The sequence below is a fragment of the Malania oleifera genome, chromosome 10 (genome assembly GCF_029873635.1).
Source record: "Malania oleifera isolate guangnan ecotype guangnan chromosome 10, ASM2987363v1, whole genome shotgun sequence".
NCBI classification, from domain to species: domain Eukaryota; kingdom Viridiplantae; phylum Streptophyta; class Magnoliopsida; order Santalales; family Ximeniaceae; genus Malania; species Malania oleifera.
In genome coordinates, this window is record NC_080426.1 from 28,677,413 (window position 1) to 28,703,158 (window position 25,746).

Below are 25,746 nucleotides of genomic sequence, written 5' to 3' on the forward strand. Positions count from 1 at the left end.
TATTAATGGGTAGCTTTTTACTTGTCATTTTTCAACATCAATATTTAAAGTTAGCCTTAAACAAAAAGAAAATAATTAAATATATTAAATTGGAGTTGGCTGAAACCCCCAGACCATATTCTCCATATTTTTTTGATTAACTTTGAAATTAATAAATTTAGGAACCTCATGTGAGTCAATCATTTAAAATAAATATCTTTTTACGAAATCATCATTGGATAAAAGATTTAAAAATTAAGCATATCTTTAAGTGAAAATTTTCACAAGTCATAAAATTTTCCGTCTGCTTGTAAAATTTTTTGTGATTATTTTCTTCTAGAAAAGTTGTTACTTTGCGTAAATGAATGCAATTAATGGACAACTAAATTATAATAAAAGGAGAGAAATTGATAAAGTAATTTAAAGGAGAAAAATTAATTGGCAAAATTTTGGAATCAGTTTAATGCAAACATGAATGTATATCTGATAATCTATCCACCTCATAAATCAGGACGGCTGGGACGACTCTGGGAAATGCTGCGTGCAAGGTTCCATCAGCCCAGCCATCACATCCGACGCAGAAATTAACAATTTGAATCCAAATCTTTGGAAATCAGAAAATAACCCACATGATGAATCCGATCCCTAGCCAGAAACCCTAACCAGCTAGGTTCAATCATTACTGGGAAAAGTTAAAAAAATAAATAAAAAGAAGTTAGAAAACAGGAAGACAGGAAGGAGAAGAGGAGGGGGGTGGTGGGCATTAATGGAGTAGTTGTGGTGTCATTCGTGAGGGATTTGAACTACAAAATGAACAGAGGAAAGGTAAGCAATTAAAGCATGGTGGGGTTGGGGGGAAAAGGGTTAATTGCGGAAGGGGAAGAAGTAATGATGGAGAAGAGTTCAAAGTTGTAACGCGAGACATGAAGAAGGAAATTACAGAGAAGGTCTCGGTTACAATTCTTGTTGGAGGGAAAAGAAAAGAAACAGAAGAGAAATTTAGGGAAGAAGGTTCCTCTTGAATTCTGGTCAAACTCAGACACCGTAATCCTTTCTTCTAGAACTACAACCGACCCAACTCCCTCCCTCTCTCTCTCCCTCTCTCTCTCTTCAGCTTCTCCGTATGACTTTTCTGAATTTTTTATGGGTTTTGTCTTTGATTTGTTGTCGTCGCCACCCATTACGACTCTTCCTCATTTCTTGCATTCGCCGCCCTCTCTCTCTCTTCTCCCTCTCTCTGAGCTTGCCATCATGCCTTTGACTTAGAATTCTCTCCCTCTCTCTCTTCCCCCGAGCATACAAATCCTTTACAGCCATGGCAGCCCGAGAAACGGAAGAGCCGGCAAGAATTTTCTCTCGCACTTTCTCTCTCTCTCTAGAATGTCTTGTAGGACACGGAAATAAGTTCTAACAGCCCATAATAGCTCTCACTCTCGATCGTATCTGGGCTGCAGCTCTTTTCGTAGCTAGTTTTTTTTCTCACAAACTGTTAAAGAAGCAGAAGAAGAAGAACTGAAGCGAAGTAGCAGTTTTTGTTCCCCTGTTCTAGCTCTGGGCTTTGTATGTTCTGGTAATTACCGTTGCCATAATTTTCGTAGTTTATTTTCTGATCAGTCTGCGTATTCATGAAATTGTTGAATGCTGATTTTGTGCTGCTCAAGAGGCCTCTGATCACCAGATCATGGCCTCAGAGCGGCCTCTTTTGATTCCTTCACCTCGAACCCCATATACCCAAGATCTTCCCTATACACCTGTTGGTGCTCCGTCAAAGCCCATCTCTGGCGACCCCAAATCGCTTTCTGGGATGGATTCAAATAACCCAAAACTTGATAGTTCCTCAATTCACGAATCCACCTTCAAATCCTCATCCCAGCGAAGCATTTCGTCAATTCAATCGAGAACCTCCGGCGGAAGTTCCGTTCGAGAGGTCAGTTTTGGAGATTTGATATCGAAGCCCGTGAGGTATGGGTCAAGGGGGGGCGGTTCCGAAGCACTTAGCGTGTCTCAGAAGGAGATTAACGATGAGGATGCAAGGTTGATCTATATAAGTGATCCTGGAAAAACAAATGAGAGGTTTGAATTTTCAGGGAATTCGATTCGGACGGGAAAATATTCAATCCTCACATTCTTGCCTCGCAATCTCTTTGAGCAATTTCATAGAGTTGCATACATATATTTCCTTGTGATTGCTGTCCTGAATCAACTCCCTCAGCTTGCGGTGTTTGGGCGGGGCATTTCAATTTTGCCTTTAGCTTTTGTCCTAATTGTTACTGCAGTTAAGGATGCATATGAGGACTGGAGGCGGCACCGGTCTGACCGAATCGAAAACAACAGATTGGCATCGGTGCTGGTTGATGATCAGTTTCAACAGAAAAGATGGAAGGAGATTCGGGCCGGGGAAATCATTAAAGTTTCTGCAAATGAGACTCTTCCTTGTGATATGGCGTTGCTCTCCACCAGTGACCCAACCGGGGTTGCTTATGTTCAGACTCTTAATTTGGATGGGGAATCAAATTTGAAGACTCGGTATGCAAAGCAGGAGACCATTTCAAAGATGCCTGAGAAGGAGAACATTACTGGGCTGATCAAGTGTGAGAAACCCAATAGGAATATATATGGATTTCAGGCAAACATGGAGATTGATGGGAAACGGGTGTCGCTTGGACCTTCTAATATTATTCTTCGAGGCTGTGAGGTAAAAAACACTGCTTGGGCAATCGGGGTTGCAGTGTACTGTGGTCAAGAAACCAAGGTCATGCTTAATAGCTCCGGAGCCCCATCTAAGAGGAGCCGACTTGAGACAAGGATGAATCGTGAGATTATTTTCCTCTCTCTCTTTCTTGTTGTTTTGTGTACGGTAGTCTCCATCTGTGCCGGAGTTTGGTTGAGGCGCCATAGGGATGAGTTAGATATCATGCCTTACTACAGGAGAAAGGATTACTCTGAGAAAGAGGTGGATAATTATAACTATTATGGGTGGGGTTTGGAAATACTCTTTACGTTTCTCATGTCAGTCATTGTGTTCCAAGTCATGATACCTATTTCTTTGTACATATCTATGGAGCTTGTCCGGGTTGGTCAGGCTTATTTTATGATCCGAGATAACCGAATGTTTGATGAGACCTCAAATTCAAGATTTCAGTGCAGGGCTTTGAATATAAATGAAGATTTAGGACAAATAAAGTATGTATTTTCGGATAAAACAGGTACACTGACTGAAAATAAGATGGAATTCCAATGTGCAAGCATTGGGGGAGTGGACTACAGTAGCGAGAAGGCCAGTTTGCAAGGGGAGCAAATTGGATATTCTAGTCAAGGTAACACATTTGTTTCTATGTAGTATTCTTTGTACCTAAAGAATCTTAGTTTTGTTCTATGCATTCTAAAGTTTTCATCTTATGTTCTGCATTATTTGTATCAGTAGATGGGCAGGTTTTGAGACCAAAGATGAAGGTGAAGACTGATCCAGAACTTCTTCAACTATCAACAAGTGGAAAGCAAACTAAGGAAGGCGGATGCGTTAATGATTTTTTACTTGCATTGGCAGCCTGCAATACAATTGTGCCTCTCATCATAGACACGCCTGATTCTAATGAGAGATTGATAGATTATCAAGGTGAGTCCCCAGACGAACAAGCATTGGTTTATGCTGCTGCCGCCTATGGATATATGCTCATAGAACGAACCTCTGGCCACATAGTTATTGATGTTCAAGGAGAAAGACAAAGGTAATTTAAAGTTGTGCTTTTGCCTCTTCCGCCCTCTTTTTGCCCTTAAGTGATTTTTGTACTGTTAGTACGACTAGTGCTTTGGTGCAATTTGGTAGCTTCAATATAATTAGACAAGTTAGCAAAGCCCCAATTTGTCACAGCACTTGTCCTGGGTGTCTGGGGGCTGCTAGTAGGAGAGCATTTACCTCGTCTTAAAAACAGAAAAAGGAAATACAGGAAATGGTTCCGTGTTGCAGGACTGATTGGTAAAGAGAATCGGCAAGAAAATGTTAGAAAACCAAAAGAAGGTAATAAAAAACTAATGGGAAAAATATAAAAGGGGAATCAAAGCAAGATTTAGTTAAGGGCTTAATTCTCAATATCCTGACCCTAATGGTTACACGTTCAAGCCTTTATATGGGCTTTCCTATAATATTAGATGAGGAAACAATCTCTAGGAAATAATGTCAAGCCCCTCAAATTTTAAACAGCTCATAATTGTAAAATTTTAAATCATAAAGACCTGGATAATGAATGCTTACAAAATAGGAAAAAATCCTGAAAAATAATAAACTACAATATTGCCAAAAATTCTAAAAAGCCAAATGATGAATTTGAATCAGTGGGGTTGAAGCTCATATTGCATCATTCCATGTGTCAGAAATAGCTATTCAGGTTCTAAAAAATTGAAGGAGATTGATGCTTCGTAATATGTATATTATTTTATCATCTAATATGAGTGGAAAAAAAAGAAAAAAGAATTTGCTTCTTTTTCCTCATGAGAAATCAATTCCCATAATATAGAGAGGTAGCTGGCTTTTATGCTCTTGTTCATCCTATGATCTTGATGGTTATAATAGGGGATAAAATATAAAACTGAAAATAGGAGAAAAAATGGGCCAAGAGGTGGTCAGTTAGTAATCATTTTCTGGATCTGATTTTCCAAAATTCTTTACTCTTTTCTCCTTTTCCTCTTGTTGGTTAAAGAATGAAAATCTATGTAAGAAATTGAGACCTTAATGAATTTTATTTTATTGAACTTCTCAATGATGGGCAGTGCAGGTTCAATGTTTTAGGTTTGCATGAATTCGACAGCGACCGGAAGAGGATGTCAGTTATACTGGGATGTCCTGACAGCACTGTGAAAGTCTTTGTGAAAGGTGCTGATACATCCATGTTCAGTGTGACGAATAGATCTTCTAAGTTGAACATAATACGGGCAACTGAGGCCCATTTGCACACGTATTCCTCTCAGGGTTTGAGAACACTTGTTATTGGAATGCGGGAACTGAGTAATTCAGAATTTGAGCAATGGCATGTTTCTTATGAGGCAGCGAACACTGCTTTAATGGGGAGGGCATCTTTGCTTCGCAAGGTTGCTAGCAATCTAGAAAACAATCTGAGCATATTGGGTGCATCTGGAATTGAAGATAAACTGCAGCAAGGAGTGCCAAAAGCAATAGAGTCTTTGAGAATAGCGGGGATTAGAGTGTGGGTTTTGACTGGGGATAAACAAGAAACTGCCATATCAATTGGGTATTCTTCACAGCTCTTAACAAGCAAGATGACCCAGATTATAATTAACAGCAACTCTAGACAGTCATGTAGAAAGATTTTGGAAGATGCCATGGTTATGTGCAAGAAGATCACAACCATGTCCAGTGGGACGCAAAATGGAGAAAGCTCTGGAGCTGGTGTAACTTCAATTGCACTCATTATTGATGGCACCAGCCTTGTCCATATTCTTGACTCTGATTTGGAAGAACAGGTAAGCACTCATGAACCCATGTGTTCTCTCTCTCTCTCTCTCTCTCTCTGGTTTAATATATTCCTATTGATGGTGCAGCTGTTTCAGTTAGCCTGTAAGTGCTCTGTGGTGTTATGTTGCCGAGTGGCTCCATTACAAAAAGCTGGAATTGTTGCCCTTGTAAAGAAAAGGACAGATGACATGACCCTCGCCATTGGGGATGGTAATTGCTATTCTCTTGGTTTTTATTTTGGACAGATATTTTATGCTTTTCAGAAAAAGAGATATTAAATGCACAAATTATGTCTCAGGGCTTATATGAGAAATTTCAATTGGTTGTTTTCCAGGTGCTAATGATGTTTCAATGATACAAATGGCTGATGTGGGTATTGGTATCAGTGGCCAAGAGGGTCGACAAGCTGTCATGGCATCAGATTTTGCAATGGGCCAGTTCAGATTCTTAGTTCCCCTTCTATTGGTCCATGGACATTGGAATTACCAGCGGATGGGCTATATGATACTGTACAATTTCTATAGGAATGCAGTGCTTGTTCTTGTCTTATTCTGGTGAGTTTGCTTATTTATTTTTGAGTTGGACGGGGTTAAAATTTTTTTTCCTATTATGTTATCCTGTAGGTGTGGATTCTAGTCTCTATATATGTGCATGAACTCTGTTTTCATTACTTGCTGATTGGACAATACTTAAGAAATTGGATTGTTATATACGTTCAGGAGTGTTTTCAAATCAAAATCATATCATCTTGTCTACATATATATATATATATATATATATATATATATATATATGTTCTTCACTTGATTTAATTGCACTTCTCCATAACCTAATGCAACCGTTACTTTAAAAAAATGTTCCCTTTATCTTTTGTTGCAATTACATAATTGAGAACACTGATGAAATGACACTTTTGACCGAGAACCTGAAAGGTGAAAATAATTGTGAGCTTAAACCTAAATGACTAGATCAAAATTGTCAGTTTTCTGCATTTTTTTATTAGCACTTTAGTAGACGTATGTTAGAATTGCTTTTTAAGCGCATGATTTATTTACATGTTCTGCAACCCAAAGGTTATGTTATATAGTACATGTAAATTATGCTTATTGACATGTTTTTTATGTCCTTTGTATAGGTATGTGCTGTATACTGCTTTCACTTTGATAACTGCGATCACCGATTGGAGTAGCGTGTTATTTTCTGTAGTTTACACTTCATTGCCAACAATTGTAGTTGGAATTCTCGACAAGGATCTAAGCAGAAGGGTCCTTCTGAAGTTTCCTCAGCTTTATGGAGTAGGGCAGAGACAAGAGTTCTACAATGCAAGATTGTTTTGGCTAACAATGGCAGATACTTTGTGGCAAAGTGCAGTTGTCTTCTTTGTCCCACTCCTTGCATATTGGGATAGCGAAATTGATGTGTCAAGTATAGGAGACCTTTGGATACTAGCAGTTGTGATTTTGGTTAATGTGCATTTAGCTATGGATGTCATCCGCTGGAGTTGGATTACTCATGTAGCCATTTGGGGATCTATAATTGCAACATTCATCTGTGTCATTATCATTGATGCTATTCCAACACTACCTGGCTACTGGTAAATTTTCTTATCTACTTTATGTTAACATGTTAGAAATATCTTTGACATAAATATATTCGTGCACACTCATCCATATTATTTATGGCATGGTAACAGAATGATTTTCATCATCCTTGTATTTAATATATTGCATAAAAATAACAGTCTAAATGCACTTGTTTAGGCCTTCAAGTATTAATCACCACCTATGCTTTTCCAACAACCTCCCATGTTCTGCTCTTCCAATAGATCTCTCTCTTTGATATATTAGATCAATTAATTGAGCACAGTGAAAGATAAGCTCATACAATGAAAGCCAAGTACAAAACAGGTCTTCCAAGCTCATACAATAAAAGCTCAAGTACAAAACATATTTTCCTAAAAAAGGAAATACAAAACCAATCTTCTTCCAAAAAAAGATAAAAAGTACAAAACAGATGATAACTCAGGTCACACTCGCACAAAGCACAACATAAGATTTGCACTAGTGTTTTGTCCCTTATCAAAGAAGATGAAAGAGCTTTACCATATTCACACGTAGGAAGATGATTACAAGGATTGATTTGAAGTCCCAAATTTACTACCCAGGTTTTCAGGGACAGCCACTCCTATATTCTTTCAGCCTAACCACAGCCACCTAGCTTCTTTGGAAAGCAGACTCTCAGAAGCCTTATGTGCATTTCTTCATACAAAATTACCTGTGCGCCATTGCTTTTTGGTAGTCTCAAATCTTGTCTCAAATTGATCAGAATTAGTATGCTCTTACTGCAAAAATGACACTCCAATTACACTTGATAAATATCATATTCATATTTAAATTTAAGGCAAAAGACACTCATCTCCCCTGAGATTTGAAAAATGTCACAGACCTCCCTTGAGATTTCAAAAATGTCACAAACTTCCCTGAAGTTTGCCAAAAAGACGCAGACCTCTCCTAAAAAAATTTGTCTTTTTGCAAGATATAAGGGGAGGTTTGTGTTTTTTGGGCAAACCTCAAGGGAGGTCCTTGGAGTTTTTGAAATCTCTGGTGGAATATCTGGAATTTTTGAAATCTCAGGAGGTCATTGTCTTTTTGTCAAACCTGAGGAGAGTGTATTTTGCCCTTAAATTTAAGACAGCCCCCTGTAGAACAATTGTATCTTACCTCTCCCTCTTTTGACTTTGATGGTGGTGCATTGCTGCCTTCCTTTGATAGCCAAAGAGCTAGTCAGTGCTGGCGAATGCAATTTAGAGGGGCAGTGTGCAAAGTTGTGAAGCCTCCACTCTCCTATGTGACCTTGCATGCATGGACGTGAATGATCATAAAGCTTTCATGCATCACTTTTTTAACCTCTCCATCTTTATTTTCAGTAAAATTCTCATCACCCTGTGAAGCAGTTTTCATTCCAGTACACTGCATAGAAGTTCATATATTTTAATGTTTGCACAAATGTTCTATCTTTGTAAATTGATTAGGCAAACTAATATTGTCTTGCTTCAGTCATTGGTAAAAAAAATTGAGCTAGTGGGTTGAGATTTTTGTTGGAAAATAAGTTGCACTTTATTATTTGGAAAAAACAAAAAAAGGACCTATGTCTGAATTGATTGGAATGGAATAATTAATTAAATTGCTGGAAATGCTTTCATGCTAATTTGCAAATCCAACATGACTTTACAGGGCCATTTTCCATGTTGCAAAGAAGGGGTCGTTCTGGTTCTGCTTGCTTGGGATCCTCATAGCAGCAGTCCTTCCTCGTTTTGTTGTAAAAGTTTTTAGTCAATACTGTTGTCCTTCCGATGTTCAGGTTGCAAGAGAAGCTGAAAAATTTGGTAATCTCAGAGAACCTGATGTCGCAGAAATAGAAATGAACCTGATCTTGGACCCTCCACGGGAGATCACGAGGTGATTTTGTTTGTTCCATTTGCATCCCCTTCTTTTTTTCTCTTGTAAAAAGAATATCATATTTTTTTTAGGCTGTTCAGAGTCTCTCTCCCATTTTACGGATTTTGTTTTGTTTGCTATCCGAAGGGTAGAGATTGTAAGTTAAGGTGGTTGCATCGTTTATTGTTGCATCTCTTACGAATCTTTAATGTAAATTAGCATTATTTACAACAGAAAGATATTACAAGCGATCGAAATAAGTTGACCATGAAATAGTTTAATGAGAATTTATTGTTATTCGTCTTCGGTGTGTTTTTACTTTACTGCGGAGATCTTTAAGCTCATGAATTTTCTGCTTTGGAAACCAACATTACCAGAGTGGATTACTCCACCTCTCTTTTCATACAATTCGTGTATAACATTTCTAAAATGTGTAATCTGATTTATGGGCCATGATCAACAAATACAATACATGATAATGCATTGGGTTTGCAGAATTGTGTTTGTATGCTGAGATTGACACATACATAATAGATGAAAGACTGTATTTAAACTGATCCATATAATTTATTACATATTAATACTGTGATATTACCTACTAAAATCTTAAACATGCAAAGTACGAGTCATTGACCTTGTCCACTTCGATAAAAAAGAGAAAAAATTGTTAATGTCTTTAAGAAGGTAATCATTTGGAAAGAAATTAAGAGTAATCAACTGAATAAACATAAGCAATCACCCCTTTTTAAAAGGGAAGAGGGTGGTGAACCGAGCTAGCCTCAACTGTCAGGAGAAAAGATTTTGGACCTAAGAGTGGAGTTTAATTGGTTCACTGTATTCAAGCTTACTCATTAACAGTTTTTTCTTTCGAAAAAAATTTAATTACACTTGGGTTCACAATTTCAAATAGAGCTCAAGTTTGCATGTTCTTGTTCAAGGTCAAACTTATTTATTAAAGCATTAGCCAAGTTTAATTTACTACTGAGTTTTTGTTAATTTTTATTTTAAAAAAGTTTACTCGATAAATTATCGAACAAAGATATATGTGTATATATATGAATGCTATTTTAAAAATAAAAATAGAAAATAAAATAATTGATAAAAAATTTTACATCATATTATGATATTAAGAGGGGAAAGAAACTAACAAAGTTTAAGGATTCTACTCTTTTTTCATTATGTTTAACATTTGTAAAGAAATTTAACAGGGTTATTCGGCGAGGCTAAAATTTATGTAGAATATATATATATGAAGAAGAGCTCAAATTTTTAGTCAAAGCCATTTAGTAACTATATAAGGTGGATAGTTACAAACTTATCTTAAAAGCACTTAAGTGACTTAATTCACGAATATTAGCGAGTTGAACTCACTAAATTCAATTCATTTATTAAACAAGCTTTAATAGTACATCCAAGCTTGACTATTTGTTAAATAAATCACAAATGAATTGAAACAAATTTAATAAGCTTCTATGGAAGCTCAAAACGAGCCGTTTTGAACTCATCTATAAACAAACCTTTCTCAAAACTAGAATAATCAAGTTCCACTATAAAAAGTATCATAGCACAGCAAACAAGTTTTATATTTAATTGAAAATTACTTCTTTATGTGAATAGATGAGTACTTAGGCAAACTAAACCAGCCATAGGTACATTCACAATAACCTGGCCTAATATAATATTATTTTTTCATGTATGGCACACTTCTTCCAATCCATCTTTTCTTAACCTCATGTTGGGGAAAAAGTTGTTCAAGTGGAAGAACCAACCATTCTCTTGTCGCAACCATCCTTGGCATTTGTTTATTCATTAATTTTTAACTATACTTGAACAAATTTTTATTTTTAATAATATCTGATAGAAAAGGAATACAATGAAAGATGATAGTGTAATGATAATGATGCGAACCTCAACCGACATGTGTTGAAACCCAACAAATAATATTGGAATGTTTGCTCAAGAAAATTAAAATTCAGATTTTTGATAGGAAACTCTAACCCAACGTTTATAAATGAAACGTGAACCGAAAGTATAAAGTAACAAACCCAGCCCAATGATTATAACTTAATCATGAACCGAAGGTATAAAGTTTGAACGCCACAAGGAAGAATCCTTGATAAGTTCATAAGTTTTATGAAGAACCAAAAGAAGAGACAAATCCTCACTTTATCTTGATTTCTATTCAATGAATTTAGCTCTTACAATGGTGAGATATATATAGCTAGCATGGGGAACAAGGACATTAAACACTTAGCAATTCCCACACAAACATGAGAGACAAGGACATTAAATACTTAACAATTCCCACATAAGCATGGGAGACACAAATAATAAATACACTAACTTACTAGACACATTTATGACTTTCACAACTTACTAAAAATTCATGCAACCTAAGTTGTTTTGCAAAATTACAAATTAAATGTAAAGACAAAAGCCAAAAAGTCAAATCCCATAATTGAATAGCACACCATTAATAAGGAGATTACAACCATTAAGCAAGATTAGCTCCATCAAAAACTTGGATTAAGTTTATTAAGCCTTCATCTTTCTTTGGGCCAAGCTTGGAATGCCCCAATTTTGAATAAGCCCAAATATCTTGAATTAGCCCATGAAGTGCTTCTTTGATCTTCTTGGATCTTGCTCTAGTGGTAGGCCCAACAGGAACATGTAATAGATCCTTTATTGGTGCTTGTTAATTCTCATAATTCCCCCTCTCTTCAAAAGGATTCGACCTTGAATTGTTACCTGTATTAAAAAAAGAAAGATCAGAAACATTAAATGTAGCTCTAATGTTATACTCACCTGGAAGATCCAACTTGTATGCATTATCATTGATTCTCTCAAGGACTTGAAATAGACCATCCCCTCGAGGATGTAGCTTGGACAGCCAACGGGTTGGAAATCTTTCCTTTCTCATATGCACCCAACCCCAATCACCCGGTTCCTCAAGGATGTGGCTTGGACAGCGCACGGACTCATGCTCTCTCTTACGTGTCCTTTGGCCATCAATTCCTTAACTTGCCTTTGAAGTTCCTTTGTCTCCTCCGGATTACTCCTATAGGCTGGTCGGTTAGGAATTTTTGCAACTGGCACAAAATCAATTTGATGCTCTATTCTTCTAATAGGGGGCAATCCACTAGACACTTCATTAGGAAACACGTTCTCATATTCCTGCAACAAAAAGACAACAACACTAGACAAAGATTCGTCAAGTTCATTAGTATTAAAACATGCCTCTTTGTACAAGAGTATAAATATAGGCTAATTTGTATAAAAAACATTATTGACGTCACTCGCCTTAGCATAAAAACTCATTTGTTTTTTTTTTATTTTTCTCTCATTTTCTTCACTCTCTCTTTTCTTTTCACTCTTTTATTTTTTATTTTTTATTTTCACTCTCTTTTTTCCTTTCACTCTCTTTTTCATCATCTTTTTTTGAACTCTCACATTTTTTTTTAACTCATTCTCTCTTTTCAATTTCATTTGATTTTTATACACTTGTCTTGGAATCAATGGTACAAGAGTAACGGTTTTATTGTCTTTTACAAAAGAATGCTTATTCTTGAACCTGTCATGAGTGACCTTCCTGTCGAATTGCCACGGTCTACCCAAAAAATGTGACTCCCAATTGAAAAAGAAATTTACACTTGTCTATTTACCTTAACCTCCCCACAATCATTCAACCACTGCAACTTATACGGTCTAGGGTGTTTCAAGGTAGGAAAATTCAATTTTTTAACTAAAGTAGTGCTAGCCACATTAGTACAACTTCCCCCATTAATGATCATACTACACACCTTGTTGTTGACGTGACATCTAGTATGAAAAATGTTCTCCCTTTGTTATTCTATGTCATCTTCTTTGACTTAGGCGCTTAAAGCACGCCTAGGCAAAAATGACTTACCCTCCACTAGATACTCCACATCATCATGACAAGTGTCCTCAAGTGGTGGCATTTGGTCATCATCGCTCTCGCTTTTCGTTTCCACCTCTCCATCAACACGTGTGATCATGGTCTTCTTATTTGGACATTGTGAAGCTATGTGACCTACTCCCAAACAACGAAAATACTTAATATCATGATTAAGAGTTTGGAATTATGTTTTATCTTTGTTGACATTGGGAGCTTCATTTTTCCTTTTTGGTGGTTCAGTTTTTACCTTTAAAACAACTCTTTCGTCTTTCTTCCAATTTGATCTCCATGAAGTAGAGAAGCTCAGATTTTGAAATGACTGAGTTTCTTTCCTTTTAAGCTGTTGTTCCACCTTTATTGCCATGTGTACCATGTCCTCCAACTCCATGTAATATTGCAACTCCACCACATTGGCAATGTCCCGATTCAGGCCATTCAAAAACCTGGCCATGGTAGCTTCGCTATCCTCCTCTACATTTGCCCGAATCATGGCGATTTCCTTATCCTTGTAGTAATCATCTATGCTCCTGTAGCCTTGCGTAAGACTTTGTAATTTCTGATACAAGTCCCTATAGTAGTGACTAGAGACAAACCGCCTCCTTATGATGACCTTCATTTCCTCCCACGTCTCAATAGACCTCTCATGGTTTCTTCTCCCATTTGTCACAAGTTGATCTCACCATATAATAACATAGTCAGTAAACTCAATGACAAGTTTTACTTTTTTCTCCTCAGAGTAGTTGTGGCACTCAAAAATCAACTTCACTTTTTTCTCCCATTCCAAGTATGCTTCAGGATCGTTTTTTCCTTGGAACGATGGTATCTTCATTTTTATGTTTCTGAGGTTTCTGTCAGTCCCATCTCGCCATCTTGGATCTCTTCGAAAACCTTTACCACGCCCTTCTCCCCCTGGCACAAACATGCCCTCATCGTTCAATGAAGCTTGATCCTATTCATCTTCGAACTCATTCTCGTGGTTGCCATCAGAATCATCGATGTGTGTACGCCTTTCTTGCCTTTTAGCATTAGGAACGCCCCTCGCGCCAAGTAACAATAACAGCGTCTTGTCTATCCATCCAATCTCGAATCTCATTAAACACTAGATTCATGCGTTCAAATTATTGTTGTATAACCTGCAACATGAAGGACGACTCGTCCCTTCCTTCTTTGTTTGATGTGTCACCCTCGAAGACATATTTTTGAAACTATAAAAAAAAAAATGTTAGAATAATTCCTCACAACACTCCCTCGCGTGTTTGCACTCAAATTATGTCACTCACACTCATATTTCACTCTTAAATTGGTTTTTTCTCGATATTAGTCTCACACTCTCTTGCCTTTTTCCACTCACAGTTTTCCCTTTTTAGTTCTTTATTTAACTAATAAACGTGATCAAGAAATTCAACTTATAGTATTTAAACTAACACCAACGGCAAGAAAAATATTACAGAAACAACGAATCAAAATGAGGACAAAAATCAGATTTTTTGAGAAAAATGAAACTACAAAAATCATAATATAATAATAAAAAAATTAACTTTAATAAGTATCAAATGATAGTATTTGTTGTTTCAATATCACCTTTTTTTTTTTTTTGACCGTTCTTTTTTTTTTTTTCTGACGTTTTTTTTTTTCCTCTCAACTTGGTATACGCCACAATACAAGAACAATGAATAATGAACGTGAACGGAACAAGATAAGACGAGAACAAGAAATAAAAAATAAAAGGATAGTAAACCTGATTTTAGAACCTAAGCTCTAATATCAAATGATATGAACCTCAACAAACACATGTTGAGACTCAGCAAATAATATTGGAATGCTTGTCCAAGAAAGCTAAAATTTAGATTTTTGATAGGAACCTCCAACTCAACGTTTATAAATGAAACGTGAACCAAAAATATAAAGTAACAAACCCCAACTCAATGATTATAACTTAATTATGAACTGAAGAAATAAAATTTGAACGCCACAAGGAAGAATCCTTGATAAGTTCGCAAGTTCTCTGAAGAACCAAAAGAAGAGACAAATCCTAACTTTTTCTTGATTTCTATTCAATGAATTTAGCTCTTACAATGGTGAGATATATATCTAGCATGGGGGGCAAGGACATTAAACACTTAGTAATTCCCACACAAGGATAGGAGACACAAATAATAAATACACCAACTTACTAGATACATTAATGACTCATAACTTACTAAAAACTCATGCAAGCTAAGTTGTCTTGCAAAATTACAAATTAAATGTAAAGACAAAAGCCAAAAAGTCAATTCTCATAATTGAATAGCACACCATTAATAAAGGGATTACAGTCATTAAGCAAGATTAACTCCATCAAAAACTTGGATTAAGTTTATTAAACCTTTATCTTTCTTTGGGTCAAGTTTGAAGTACCCCAATTTTAAATAAGTCTAAATATCTTGAATCAACCCATGAAGTGCTTCTTTGATCTTCTTGGATCTCGCTCTAGTAATAGGCCCAAACAGGAACATGTAATGGATCCTTTAATGGTGCTTGTTAATTCTCATCAAATAACAAGTTGAATACAGTAATTATGATGCAAACAGTGACAAACAATTAACATTAAGTTATGAGCTTACAGTACAAACACCCTGAATAGAGAGAGGGAGGGATTGAAGATGGAGAGGGGGCAAGAGGATTGTTGTAAAGGAAACCTTGAATGGCATCACTATGTGGTGCTGAAAGAAGCAATTGCATCCATTTCCTGCTGCAAAAGAAGAGCGTCGATGAAGACATCTAGACTCTCTCCCTGCATCACATCATTTATTGAATGGTGGGTGATGCCAACCCGGTGATCAGTGACTCGACCTTGAGGAAAGTTGTAAGTTCGGATGCGTTCAGATCTATCCCCACTGCCAATCTGTTCAAGATGTTATCAAGAATTTTAAAATACTCGTATATGAGAGAGAGAGAAAGAGAGAGAGAGAGAGAGAGAGAGTCAGGGGAGAAATGGGGAAGGAACATGAATAAAACTGAATCTGTCCGTCGTTTTATACCTGCTCTGACCGAAGTTTTGACCTATTTGTGTGGATTCTAAACCTTTCCATTTCATATAGCTTTGCACGAAGCACCTTAAGAGCTTTGGCCTTGTTCTAAAAAGAAGAGGAAGAATGAGGGTCAATAGCGATGCATAAACATGCCGAATACTAAAACTAACAGCATGATAATTCAGTGTTATAAAAATGAAAGAGAACTGCATGTGGATGACTTATCATATCATTACTAGGAAAATGATTCTTATATCCAGAGAACAAAATCACATGAAATTCAGAGAAACAATGGTAAAAATGGCCAATTATGAATGCAGGTAAATTTAAGATACTTTAATCGATGATGCTTGCAAACAAGGCGCTAATACAAGTGCTCTCACGCTCATACTTTTCGCTTGGAAAAATTCATGCCGGACAACTCTCAACAAACCAATACGGCAATAATTAAGATGTAAAGAAACATTAAAAGAGGAACACTACTTGACAGGACTACCTTACAGCATAACTTCAATGACTTTACACTGGCCCCAAAACTACAAAAACTGTGTTCCAAGTGCATTGAGCAGACAGTAGTGAAAAATCTATTACACATCACAGAATTCCAAAGAAAAAAAAAAACTATAGAACAAGTGACGCAGCTCAACAGGCAGACTTTTGACAGACAACCTAATCATAACATTACACATCAAAACATCCAGTCATGAGGAGGACAAAAAGATGAACAGGGATGATAAGCTAAAATAATATATTTATGTCCAAGTGACATGTCCCTCCATTATATTTTACAAAAACAATAAATATTAGAAAACTTACAAGCAGCAGTTGTGACCATTGCCTAGCAGATGGCGAAAATACAAGGGCACAAAAATTGTTAGGCAAAAACTATCACAATGGCATAGAAGCTTTTACCATATGTTGGGATCGTTCATCTTGTATTGAGACGGTCAATCCGGATGGAATGTGAATTATCCTAACAGCACTGTTAGTAGTATTTGCATGCTGACCTCCTGAACCGCCAGATCTGTAAGTATCAATTCTCAAGTCTTCATTTCTCAACTGGATGTCAACCTGAAAAAGCCTCTCCCTTGAATCAAATTTATTGGGGATCAAAAGAGACCAGGAAGGGGAAAATTGGCGACACATGCACGCACAAACCCACCTAAACACTACCTCTGTTGCTCAAAAGTTGAAAGAGTAGACACATGACTACAACATCACACATTGACTTGTCCATGGAAATTTCTTGAAGTGCTAAATGCAACTTTTTTAGATAATTAGATCCTATAATTTTCAAATAAAATATTAACGAACATTAAGTCAAACATGTTGGCACCTCATCTGCCTGAGGGAGGATAGCAACAGACACAGCACTAGTGTGCACACGTCCAGACTTCTCTGTCACAGGAACTCGCTGCAAAAAGGAAAAAACGGCTATAATTCCTGTACTAAGTAGAAATTATGTTCTAGAAGATGGCAAAAGAACCTGCACTCTATGAATTCCACTCTCAAATTTAAGTTTCCCATACACATCAGCTCCTGAGACTGCTCCACTAGCTTCCTGACATGTAAGACTACAAATCAGATCAATGTAGAACAACTACCAAGGTAAAATTCACCTTTGATTCTATTATATAGAGATAATGCGCTTACAACTGAGCATACAATGAAAGATGGAGCTCACAAAAGATTAATACTAAATTTTCTTTGAGGGATTAAGACATTAAGACATACCTTGTATCCTCTTAGATCAGATTCTGTTATATCTACCACTTCAAACTTCCAACCCTTCTTCTGTGAGTATCTCTCATACCTGTTAGAATTTAGATAACAAGATCATATTCACACACAATTTCTTAAAATGTAAAAGTTGTAAATAGAGATGCTAACTACATTCTCATAACATACATCTTAAATATGTCCATTGCAAACAAGGATGCCTCTTCACCTCCAGTTCCTGATTCAAAATTTTTTCAGTAGTACATTCAAGGAAAAGATGTGTTCAGAGGAGAACTTCCCACAATACATCAATAATATTTATTTACAAGCCCATTCGTATAAGAATTTTTATGACCTGCTCTCACCTCCAATATGGAGTCCCTTTCGTCAGCATCATCCTTAGGAAGTAATGACTTCAACAGCAGTTTCTGCAGTCTATTCTCTTCCTCCACGGCATGGCCTAATTCTTCACCTGCCATTTCAAGCATGTCTTTATCTTCAGGACACTCAGCCATCAGCGACTTCAAATCATCAATCTCCTAGCGACAACAGACAATCAAAATAGGGACAACAGACAATCAAAGGAAACTGCAATTATGACTCTATGTTGTAATTGACCAAAACTTGGTCAGGCATATGATCTAGAAATAGAAGATTGAGGTGTATTATTAATAGCAAGGCACTATTATACTTGAATACATGTCTACCATAGAAATATTGAGTACTGTTGGTAAAGCATGTCCACAAATTCAGAAGATGAATTTAAAATACCTAGATATCAATTACCTTCTGTTTGGCCCTCAACTCGTTTATAAGGTCAGTTGAACTCTTAAGTTTACGAAGCTCTTTATTAGCCCTTGAATACTCGGCTGGTGAGGCTTCTGGCTATTTTTATTGCACCACAAGATGAACAAAAAGGAATGCACTCAGTCAGCACTTCAGTTGAATTAAGAGATCTAACCCACAGGGTCATAACAAAGTCATTGTAAGTCCTTTTGTACAATAATGAAATTACAAAAGTGAAGTAACCTATTGGATAAGAGTTCAACATTATTTTTATTTTTTTAACAGTGAAGGAGTTCGGCAATAAATTGATCAGTCACCTCTGAAGCACCTAGTGCAGCAAGCCCCTGGCATGGTACCCACTTCAGTACAAGTTTGATCCTACAATTTATCAAACCAGGATGTCCAAGTTTATGGCTCACCCCAGAGCTTGCCCTTATCACTGGGTGCAACATTATTATATTGTAATTTTGTAATATAAAGCTTACTAAAGACAAAGCATTTCAAACCACCATCACCCTCTCCACACTGGCCCCCAAAAAATAACACAAAAAAAGAAACCAAAATCCCACAAAAGGATGAAAGAAACCACATTCATTCATTCATTCAAGAAAACTGAATGATCTTTATTCAATATGAGATCAACTGTCTTATGTTCTAAACAAAATAGCAGCATGTCTTTTTTGGAAGGAGATTGCTACCACAATATGCAGCACATCTAGAGTTAACAATATGCGACTATACTTGCACCCTCTTCAGGAAATACAATGGCATCAAAAGAATATGATGGGAACAGATAAATTAAATTACCTGGTTCAAGAGTCCTTGAAGACAAGCACTCCTGTGCTCAATTGCTGACAGTCTTTGTTCCATGATCTTGATAAGTTCATTTGACATTTGAGGTTGCAATTTTTCTGCCACTTTACATTAATAAAAAAATCATCCAAGAGAAAACAACTGATCAAATTATTTGTGTATCTGATGCACATGGTGTTAGGGACATAATATTAGCATATTTAGAAGCATATTTATCACTTACTCAAAAAAGCAAGAGAAAACTTTGGAATGTAAAAACATAATACTTGTGTTAAAGGATTATAAATGACTTCATTTTTATGTCTTCCTCTAGTCCAAAGCCCCAATGACACTTATTGCAAAATCAGAAACACAATATTGACTAGACAAGCACAAGACTCTCTGCTTAGAAGGAAAATATTTTCCATGAATATTTTTCATCTGAAAATATTTTCCATGAATATTTTTCATCTGAAAATATTTTCCATCGTTTCGTTGACAACTTGAATACTTGACTAACAAAAAATAAAACTATGTACTATGTCCTTCACTGTCCTAATTTCCTAAATATTATTTTAAACACTTAGTTTTAATAATTTATATCATAATCATAAAAATAAAAATAAAATCAAATGCCAACTTTTCTTTTGATACCCAAAAAAAAAAAAAAATCATTAAAAGAGATAAGAATAAACACAAAAAGGAATAAGAAATCCTCCTATGATGAAACAGAAACCAAATAAAATAAAATTGTAGCAACAATGCCTCTCAATCCCCACTTGAAATCTGAAAATTGCATTCCCCTAAAACAACCAGCTGCAAAAGCCTAAAGCAAAACCACAAAATGTACCCTATCCCAAAGCAAGGATAATGTCAACTTCTCACCTATAAAAATACTCACATTCTGTTCCAAACAAATCCCCCACAAAATTGAAAAAGGACGCACATTTCCACAGTCTACAAGCATCTTCACTCCCACCAAAACCTTTAAAGGAAGTTGTCGAGAAAATTTTCCATCATCTCCGGATAGACTAAATTCTCTCCAAGTATTCCAAACAATCTATTTTGCGCACCCCAACTAACCAAATGGTCACTCTTCTCCCTCCCCCTGACCAAAGAAAATCCCTCATAATTTTCTCAATTTTTTTACTGGACAGTCCAACAGGAATCCTAAACATAAAGGGAGAATAAAAAGAGGAATAGTCAAGTCACCCGAATGAAGCTGATACAACCACCAAGAGAGAACAAATCGCCCTTCCACATACCTAGCCACTTAGACACCTCAGCCACCATATGATCCCAAAACCTAAAGATCCAAAATGCTAAAGATCCAGGATTACCACCCAAATGGACTCCTAAGTAAAGTCAAAAGACCAATCTAGAATCCCCAAATCTGGCTAAAGAAATGACCTCCAAAGACTTGTCACAACTAAGATTTGTAGCTGCTGTCCAACTCTTCTCCAGATTAATTTTTAACCCACAGATCCTCTAAAAAATCAGTAGGATTACAAAAACATTCAAATAAGACTGTGATCAGCCAAAAAAAAAAGAATAGTATCATTCGCAAACTGTAAACAAGAGACTACCAACCATTGACATTCCAATCCAATCCCTTTCACGAGCCTATCTATCAATCTACTTAAAACATCAAAAACAACAATGAATGAGAAAGGACATAGCAGATCCCCTTATCCAACAACCCTAAAAGCCCTAAACCATGATTTAGGTGCCCCATTAAATCACCAAAAGGACACATCTGATAAACATCCTGTTGACTCTACGAGTCCAATCCGATTTTGATAATGACAAATCACTTGGTATTTGATCTGTGCATTGAGTTTGTGAACAAGATCTATATCAAGTATGCACGGAAGGATAACAAGTTATGGAAACTACGAAGTAAAGGCTAGCATATCTTGGCACGATCCATGGAAATGAAAGAGCACAAGAATCAAGATGCAAGCGGCAAAGTTCAAGAATATCTTGGGAATGGGTATTTAGATCTCATGTACTTACATTTTCGTATGATTTAATTAGAGGCTCATAACTAAGAATGAATGTTAGGATTCATGCATTTCATGTACATCATTAGGGAACCTTCATGAACTTAGAAATGTTTTTGAAATCATGAAAAATATGTTTTATAAAAGACCCAAGAAGAGAATCAAAGAAGAATTTTAGATTGGGAATTAATATATGTGAAAAAAGGGGATTTCGGTAGCCTGAAGATTAAGTTCAGTCGCTTGAAGAATTAAATGGGAAAGACAGAACCTGACAGAGGTACTTCGGTTGCCTAAACTGGAACTTTGGTCGCCTGAAATCACTTCGGTAGCCTGAACTGCAACATTAGGAGCCTGAAGTCGCGGAAAAGTTTAAAAATCATATTTTTATTAAACGAACTCACGAGCCTTCTCTTTGATCCAATGGTTGAAATCAATCCTAAGCGTAAGACACTATAAATACTAAATATCTAAACCCTAGAACGAAGCTAAGACATACAAGAAGAGAAGAATACATATTATTGAAAAATATTGAGAAACTTGCTCTCATTGCTATACAATTGCCTTCACTTCAACTTCTACTCATCAAGCTTGGGAAAATCAATTTAGAATCTCAAAGGGATCTCTCTTATACATCTTGATTGTCAACTTGGTATTGAGGTTTGATCATTCAAGTTATTATTTTCAATAACTTCTCATCTCATTACTTGTTATTGAACATCATTAGAAAAGTTTGATCTTGAGTGTGCACATACATATAAAAATTATTTTTAAAAAGATCATTACTTGAGAAAGTTGTTTAACTTTTGGTTGATTGATTTTTGATTCAAGAGTATAAAAATATACATGTATTTTTTCATAGAGCTCATTATTGAAAAACCTATTTTTGATTACTTGATTGATCTTGTAAGTGCCCATACACATACTTAGTTATTCTAAACAAGATTGATACTTGATTTAGATTGTGTGGTTAATTGAAAGGGCTGATTTAAGTGTGTGTTCTCTAAAAGATTTATATTTTACATATATTAAAGCTTAATCAAATATCCTTGGTACTTATAACTATACAATTAATTGAGGGATATTTTCTGAAAATAAATATATTCAGTTTGTGATTGAGTACATGAAATAAAACTTTGTGATTTGCATTGACTTAATATTCAAGACAAAGTTTTTGTTAACAAGTTCACTTCAAATATATTTGTGCACTTTTGCAAAGTGAATCAGGAACCCTAATATACTCCAAAGCATTTCAAATATTTCTTTACTTGGGAGTTTTTAATAAAGAGGGTTTTGTGTGTTGAAGCATATTATACATAAAACGATTGTATCGTTTTTCATACATTCATGAGCTTCAAGTTATATCATATGTTAATGTATTAGGAAATTGAATTGTACTCACCAGCTTTTGTTAGAAGCATTGTTTTGAGTGTTAATTTTCAGATTCTATTGTAAACACGGTTCGAGTTGTAAACCGGGTGTGAGGAGGAAGCTGTACCTCTTGTAAGTAGCGGATTAGGAGGAAGTTGTACCTCTTGTAAGCAGCGGAATAGGAGGGAACTGTACCTCTTGTAAGCAGCGGATTGTAAGGGAAGCTCCGTCCCAATTTAAGGAACAGGGATTATAGTGGAATCCTTGAATATGTTACTCAAGGCGAGGACGTAAGTCGGGTTGACTGAACCTCGTAAAATCGCGGTTGCATTCTCTCTTCCCTTATCCTCTTTATTTCCCGCATCGTATTTTAATTTCTTGCTTGCTTGTGTATGTTGAATAACTTTACACGCACTTAATTGGGTAAAAAAGAATTCATTGATAAAATAACTTCAATTAAGACATAAATCCCTACCATTAATTAGTTAAACATAGAAATAGGGATTGATTGGTAAATAATTATTAAAGAATTTTTAAAATACCCAATTCACCCCCCCTCTTGGGATTACACCTTAATGAACACATTCCCTCATCCAAGACTAACACCTCTCACCAAAGCCTTTCTTAACAAAAACATTTTTTTCCGAAAAATTCCAAATAAAATTATCACATACCTTTCCAAAATTCAACTTAAAAAATAACCCCCTTCTCTTTCCTCCAGCGAACATCCTCCACCATCTCATTAGCTACTGAATAGTTTCCAAATCTATCGACCCCACAGAGCACTTTGAGCTTGAGAAATAGTAACACAGAGCACCAAACTCAACATCCGGGAAAACCTTTGCAATAATCTTGAACACACTAGTTACAATGGTGAATTAATAGTCATTCCAGTGACCCCCTTCAAATAAAACGCATTAAAAAGCTTCAACATATCCACCCCCACCGCATCCCAACAACAATGAAAAAAATCTACATAAAAATCATATGGAGCTAGAGCCTTATCCCACTCTCTCTCAAACACAACGGTTCTCACATTCGCTATTACCTCAAGTATTTTTCACAAATTTCTTATCTGGGTTACTTTAATTGTATACTATTTTTAAGGTATGAGATGTCAAATTTAATTTCTTCCACATCTAAATTAAATTACATGCTTTCAGAAAAATATTATAACGTTCTATTTAATCAATAACACACAAAGTTCTTTTAATTTCAAACTACTAAGTCCAATTCCATAAAACAAATTTCATCAGAAAATCTAAAACGTCTAAAAGCCATCCTCCCCTAGAGCATGTGTGCTATTGACTACGATTGCAAAACCACGATTGGGCATAGCAGCACACTTAAGGGAAAAAAGAGTTTCAAAGGAGGTTCCTTTCATTGGGGGGAAAATAAAAGAAGAAGATGCGCACCAGTGGAGTATGAACGGACTACGGAGAGGGAAGTTTTGGCCATTATCGAGTGCGGAAAGCATCCTCGATTCTGCGAATTCGAAGCAATGAAGGAGACAGATTCATGTTCCCTGATCACGCGAATCAGATTGCTCCACAGAAGCCCTCGAGTTTTCATACTTTGTGTGCTTCCAGCTTGAAGATGCAGCTGATGCAGCAGCAGCAAGAGCCAAGAGCAACGAGGCTGCCTGTTTGGTGTTTGGACTCAACGGCTGGGTTACAATCCATGGACAACCCACTGGGCCAGCCCATAGGATGTGCCGACCCGCTGCGCTCTGGAGTCTGGATACAACTAGGGCTGGTGTGAATTGAAAATCCCATTCGCTGGCCCAGCTTAATTGGTGACTGCCCAAAGAAAAAAATCATTTGAAATTTGACCAAGAATCATTTGAAATCTAGATACAACTTAGGCTGGTGTAGAATACTGTCGTAATGGTCTTGGCCCAAATATAGAGAGGTATTGTTTAATTTGGTTCATTGGTGTAACAAACCGATCGAGTGAGTTCTCATATATAAATTTTCAGCAGAAGCAAATAAATTTCAGTTATTTTTATTATCAAAGCAATAATTAACTTTGTACAAATGTATCACAAATATTTAAAAATTATCATTTCCTAAAATTTTAAATACACAAACGTAATCCAAATGATATTACTTATTTTTATTCTACCCTACTCTTTCTATTCGCGTCCATGCACTTGTTATACTAGATTTATGGTACACTCTTTAGAATCATTTATAATGTAAAATAATGATTAGGGTAAGATAACGTTCAGTAAGTAAATAAAATTATTATTAGTGTATGACTAAAATGAGTTTTCACGGTATCATATTTTTGTAAAATAACATTAATATTATAACTTCAATACTGCATTTAAAATAAATGTAAATTTTAAAATTTCTGTATAAAACTTTTATCATCAACTATAATAGTCAAATTTTATAACTATATACTGCAATTGTTAAACTAAACTTATTAACTTTAAAACTGTAACTGTAATACTTCAATTTTATATATTCCCTTATATGTTTCCTTCAAATCACCATTTAGGCAAATAGCTCTGTTCACATAATTATATATACACATATACTATAAAAACCTCTCTTAGGCATGTTAATTAAAAGTCATGTGTTACCCATGACAGGATTGTGCGGTCCGAAGATTGGACTTAACTGGTTGGCCGACCAAACTAAATCAAATTATAAACTGTAAGTGAGATTTTCTATATTAAGTCCTGGTCTGACCCAGGTGTGCACTCAGGAGAAATCCACTGTCATATAAAATCACTCTATAAACAGTGTGAGTGCACTCTGCTCTCTGTAAACTTTAAGTTACGGTACCGAACATCGTAATTCTATAATCTTTGAGTCATAAGGGGTTTTAAAAACATACTATCATATTATTTGTACAATCAAAACACTCACGTGGCCGTCCCTGACTCATTTGCCAAACCAATAAGCCCCCGGACTAAAGTCCTGAGGATTGGGGCTATCCTCGACTCATTTGCCTCTTTACTTTGATACCAACAAATTTACTAAAACAAATGTCCTTGTATATATATTTTATGCAATTAAAATAATATCATAAAAATTGTATATATAATTTATACAATAAAATGAACAACATCATAAAAATTGTATCATATCTTAATTATTTTGTAAAATATGCAATGTAATTTAATAAGCTCATACCACATGATATTCATGCTAAAAATATTTTTTCTTGAATAGAAGATAATAATATTGTAAACTACTCGAGGGAATTAAAGCATTTCTTAACCCAAAAATAAATGCAAGTATATTAAAATAAA

General features: G+C 35.9%; 2 protein-coding genes across 4 annotated transcripts; one reads left to right on the forward strand and one right to left on the reverse strand.

Moving 5' to 3' along the window:
• Positions 1 to 392: 392 nt before the first annotated feature.
• Positions 393 to 9,143, forward strand: LOC131165351 (phospholipid-transporting ATPase 1). 2 transcript variants are annotated; one of them, XM_058123064.1, is made up of 7 exons: positions 393 to 3,296; positions 3,401 to 3,707; positions 4,752 to 5,457; positions 5,536 to 5,659; positions 5,784 to 6,003; positions 6,585 to 7,043; positions 8,683 to 9,143. In XM_058123064.1, exons 1-7 carry the CDS (start codon positions 1,661 to 1,663, stop codon positions 8,909 to 8,911), a joined length of 3,681 nt encoding a protein of 1,226 aa, XP_057979047.1. In that variant the 5' UTR covers positions 393 to 1,660; the 3' UTR covers positions 8,912 to 9,143. The 2 variants fall into 2 exon arrangements, with proteins under 2 accessions (XP_057979047.1, XP_057979048.1); XM_058123065.1 differs by having other exon boundaries at positions 3,404 to 3,707.
• Positions 9,144 to 15,303: 6,160 nt separating this feature from the next.
• LOC131165353 (peptide chain release factor 1, mitochondrial) lies at positions 15,304 to 24,258 on the reverse strand. Of its 2 annotated transcripts, none has more exons than XM_058123066.1 (11): positions 23,897 to 24,258; positions 19,126 to 19,235; positions 18,319 to 18,417; positions 17,888 to 18,071; positions 17,722 to 17,770; positions 17,548 to 17,626; positions 17,300 to 17,374; positions 17,150 to 17,227; positions 16,726 to 16,884; positions 15,823 to 15,918; positions 15,304 to 15,686 (listed from the first exon to the last, which is right to left on the reverse strand). In XM_058123066.1, the coding sequence occupies exons 1-11, from the start codon at positions 24,051 to 24,053 to the stop codon at positions 15,495 to 15,497; spliced, it is 1,278 nt and encodes a 425-aa protein (XP_057979049.1). In that variant the 5' UTR covers positions 24,054 to 24,258; the 3' UTR covers positions 15,304 to 15,494. The 2 variants fall into 2 exon arrangements, with proteins under 2 accessions (XP_057979049.1, XP_057979050.1); XM_058123067.1 differs by having other exon boundaries at positions 19,126 to 19,229; positions 23,897 to 24,123.
• Between the last annotated feature and the right edge of the window lie 1,488 nt (positions 24,259 to 25,746).

Coding starts and splice junctions, on each gene's coding strand:
- LOC131165351 (XM_058123064.1), top strand. CDS start 1,661: ATGGCCTCAGAGCGGCCTCTTTTGATTCCTTCACCTCGAACCCCATAT. Junction 3,708..4,751: donor GTTCAAGGAGAAAGACAAAG/GTAATTTAAAGT, acceptor TGGGCAGTGCAG/GTTCAATGTTTTAGGTTTGC. Junction 5,458..5,535: donor ACTCTGATTTGGAAGAACAG/GTAAGCACTCAT, acceptor TTGATGGTGCAG/CTGTTTCAGTTAGCCTGTAA.
- LOC131165353 (XM_058123066.1), bottom strand. CDS start 24,053: ATGAAAACTCGAGGGCTTCTGTGGAGCAATCTGATTCGCGTGATCAGG. Junction 17,771..17,887: donor CATATTGGAGGTGAGAGCAG/GTCATAAAAATT, acceptor ATTTTGAATCAG/GAACTGGAGGTGAAGAGGCA. Junction 17,375..17,547: donor CTGATCTAAGAGGATACAAG/GTATGTCTTAAT, acceptor CTTACATGTCAG/GAAGCTAGTGGAGCAGTCTC.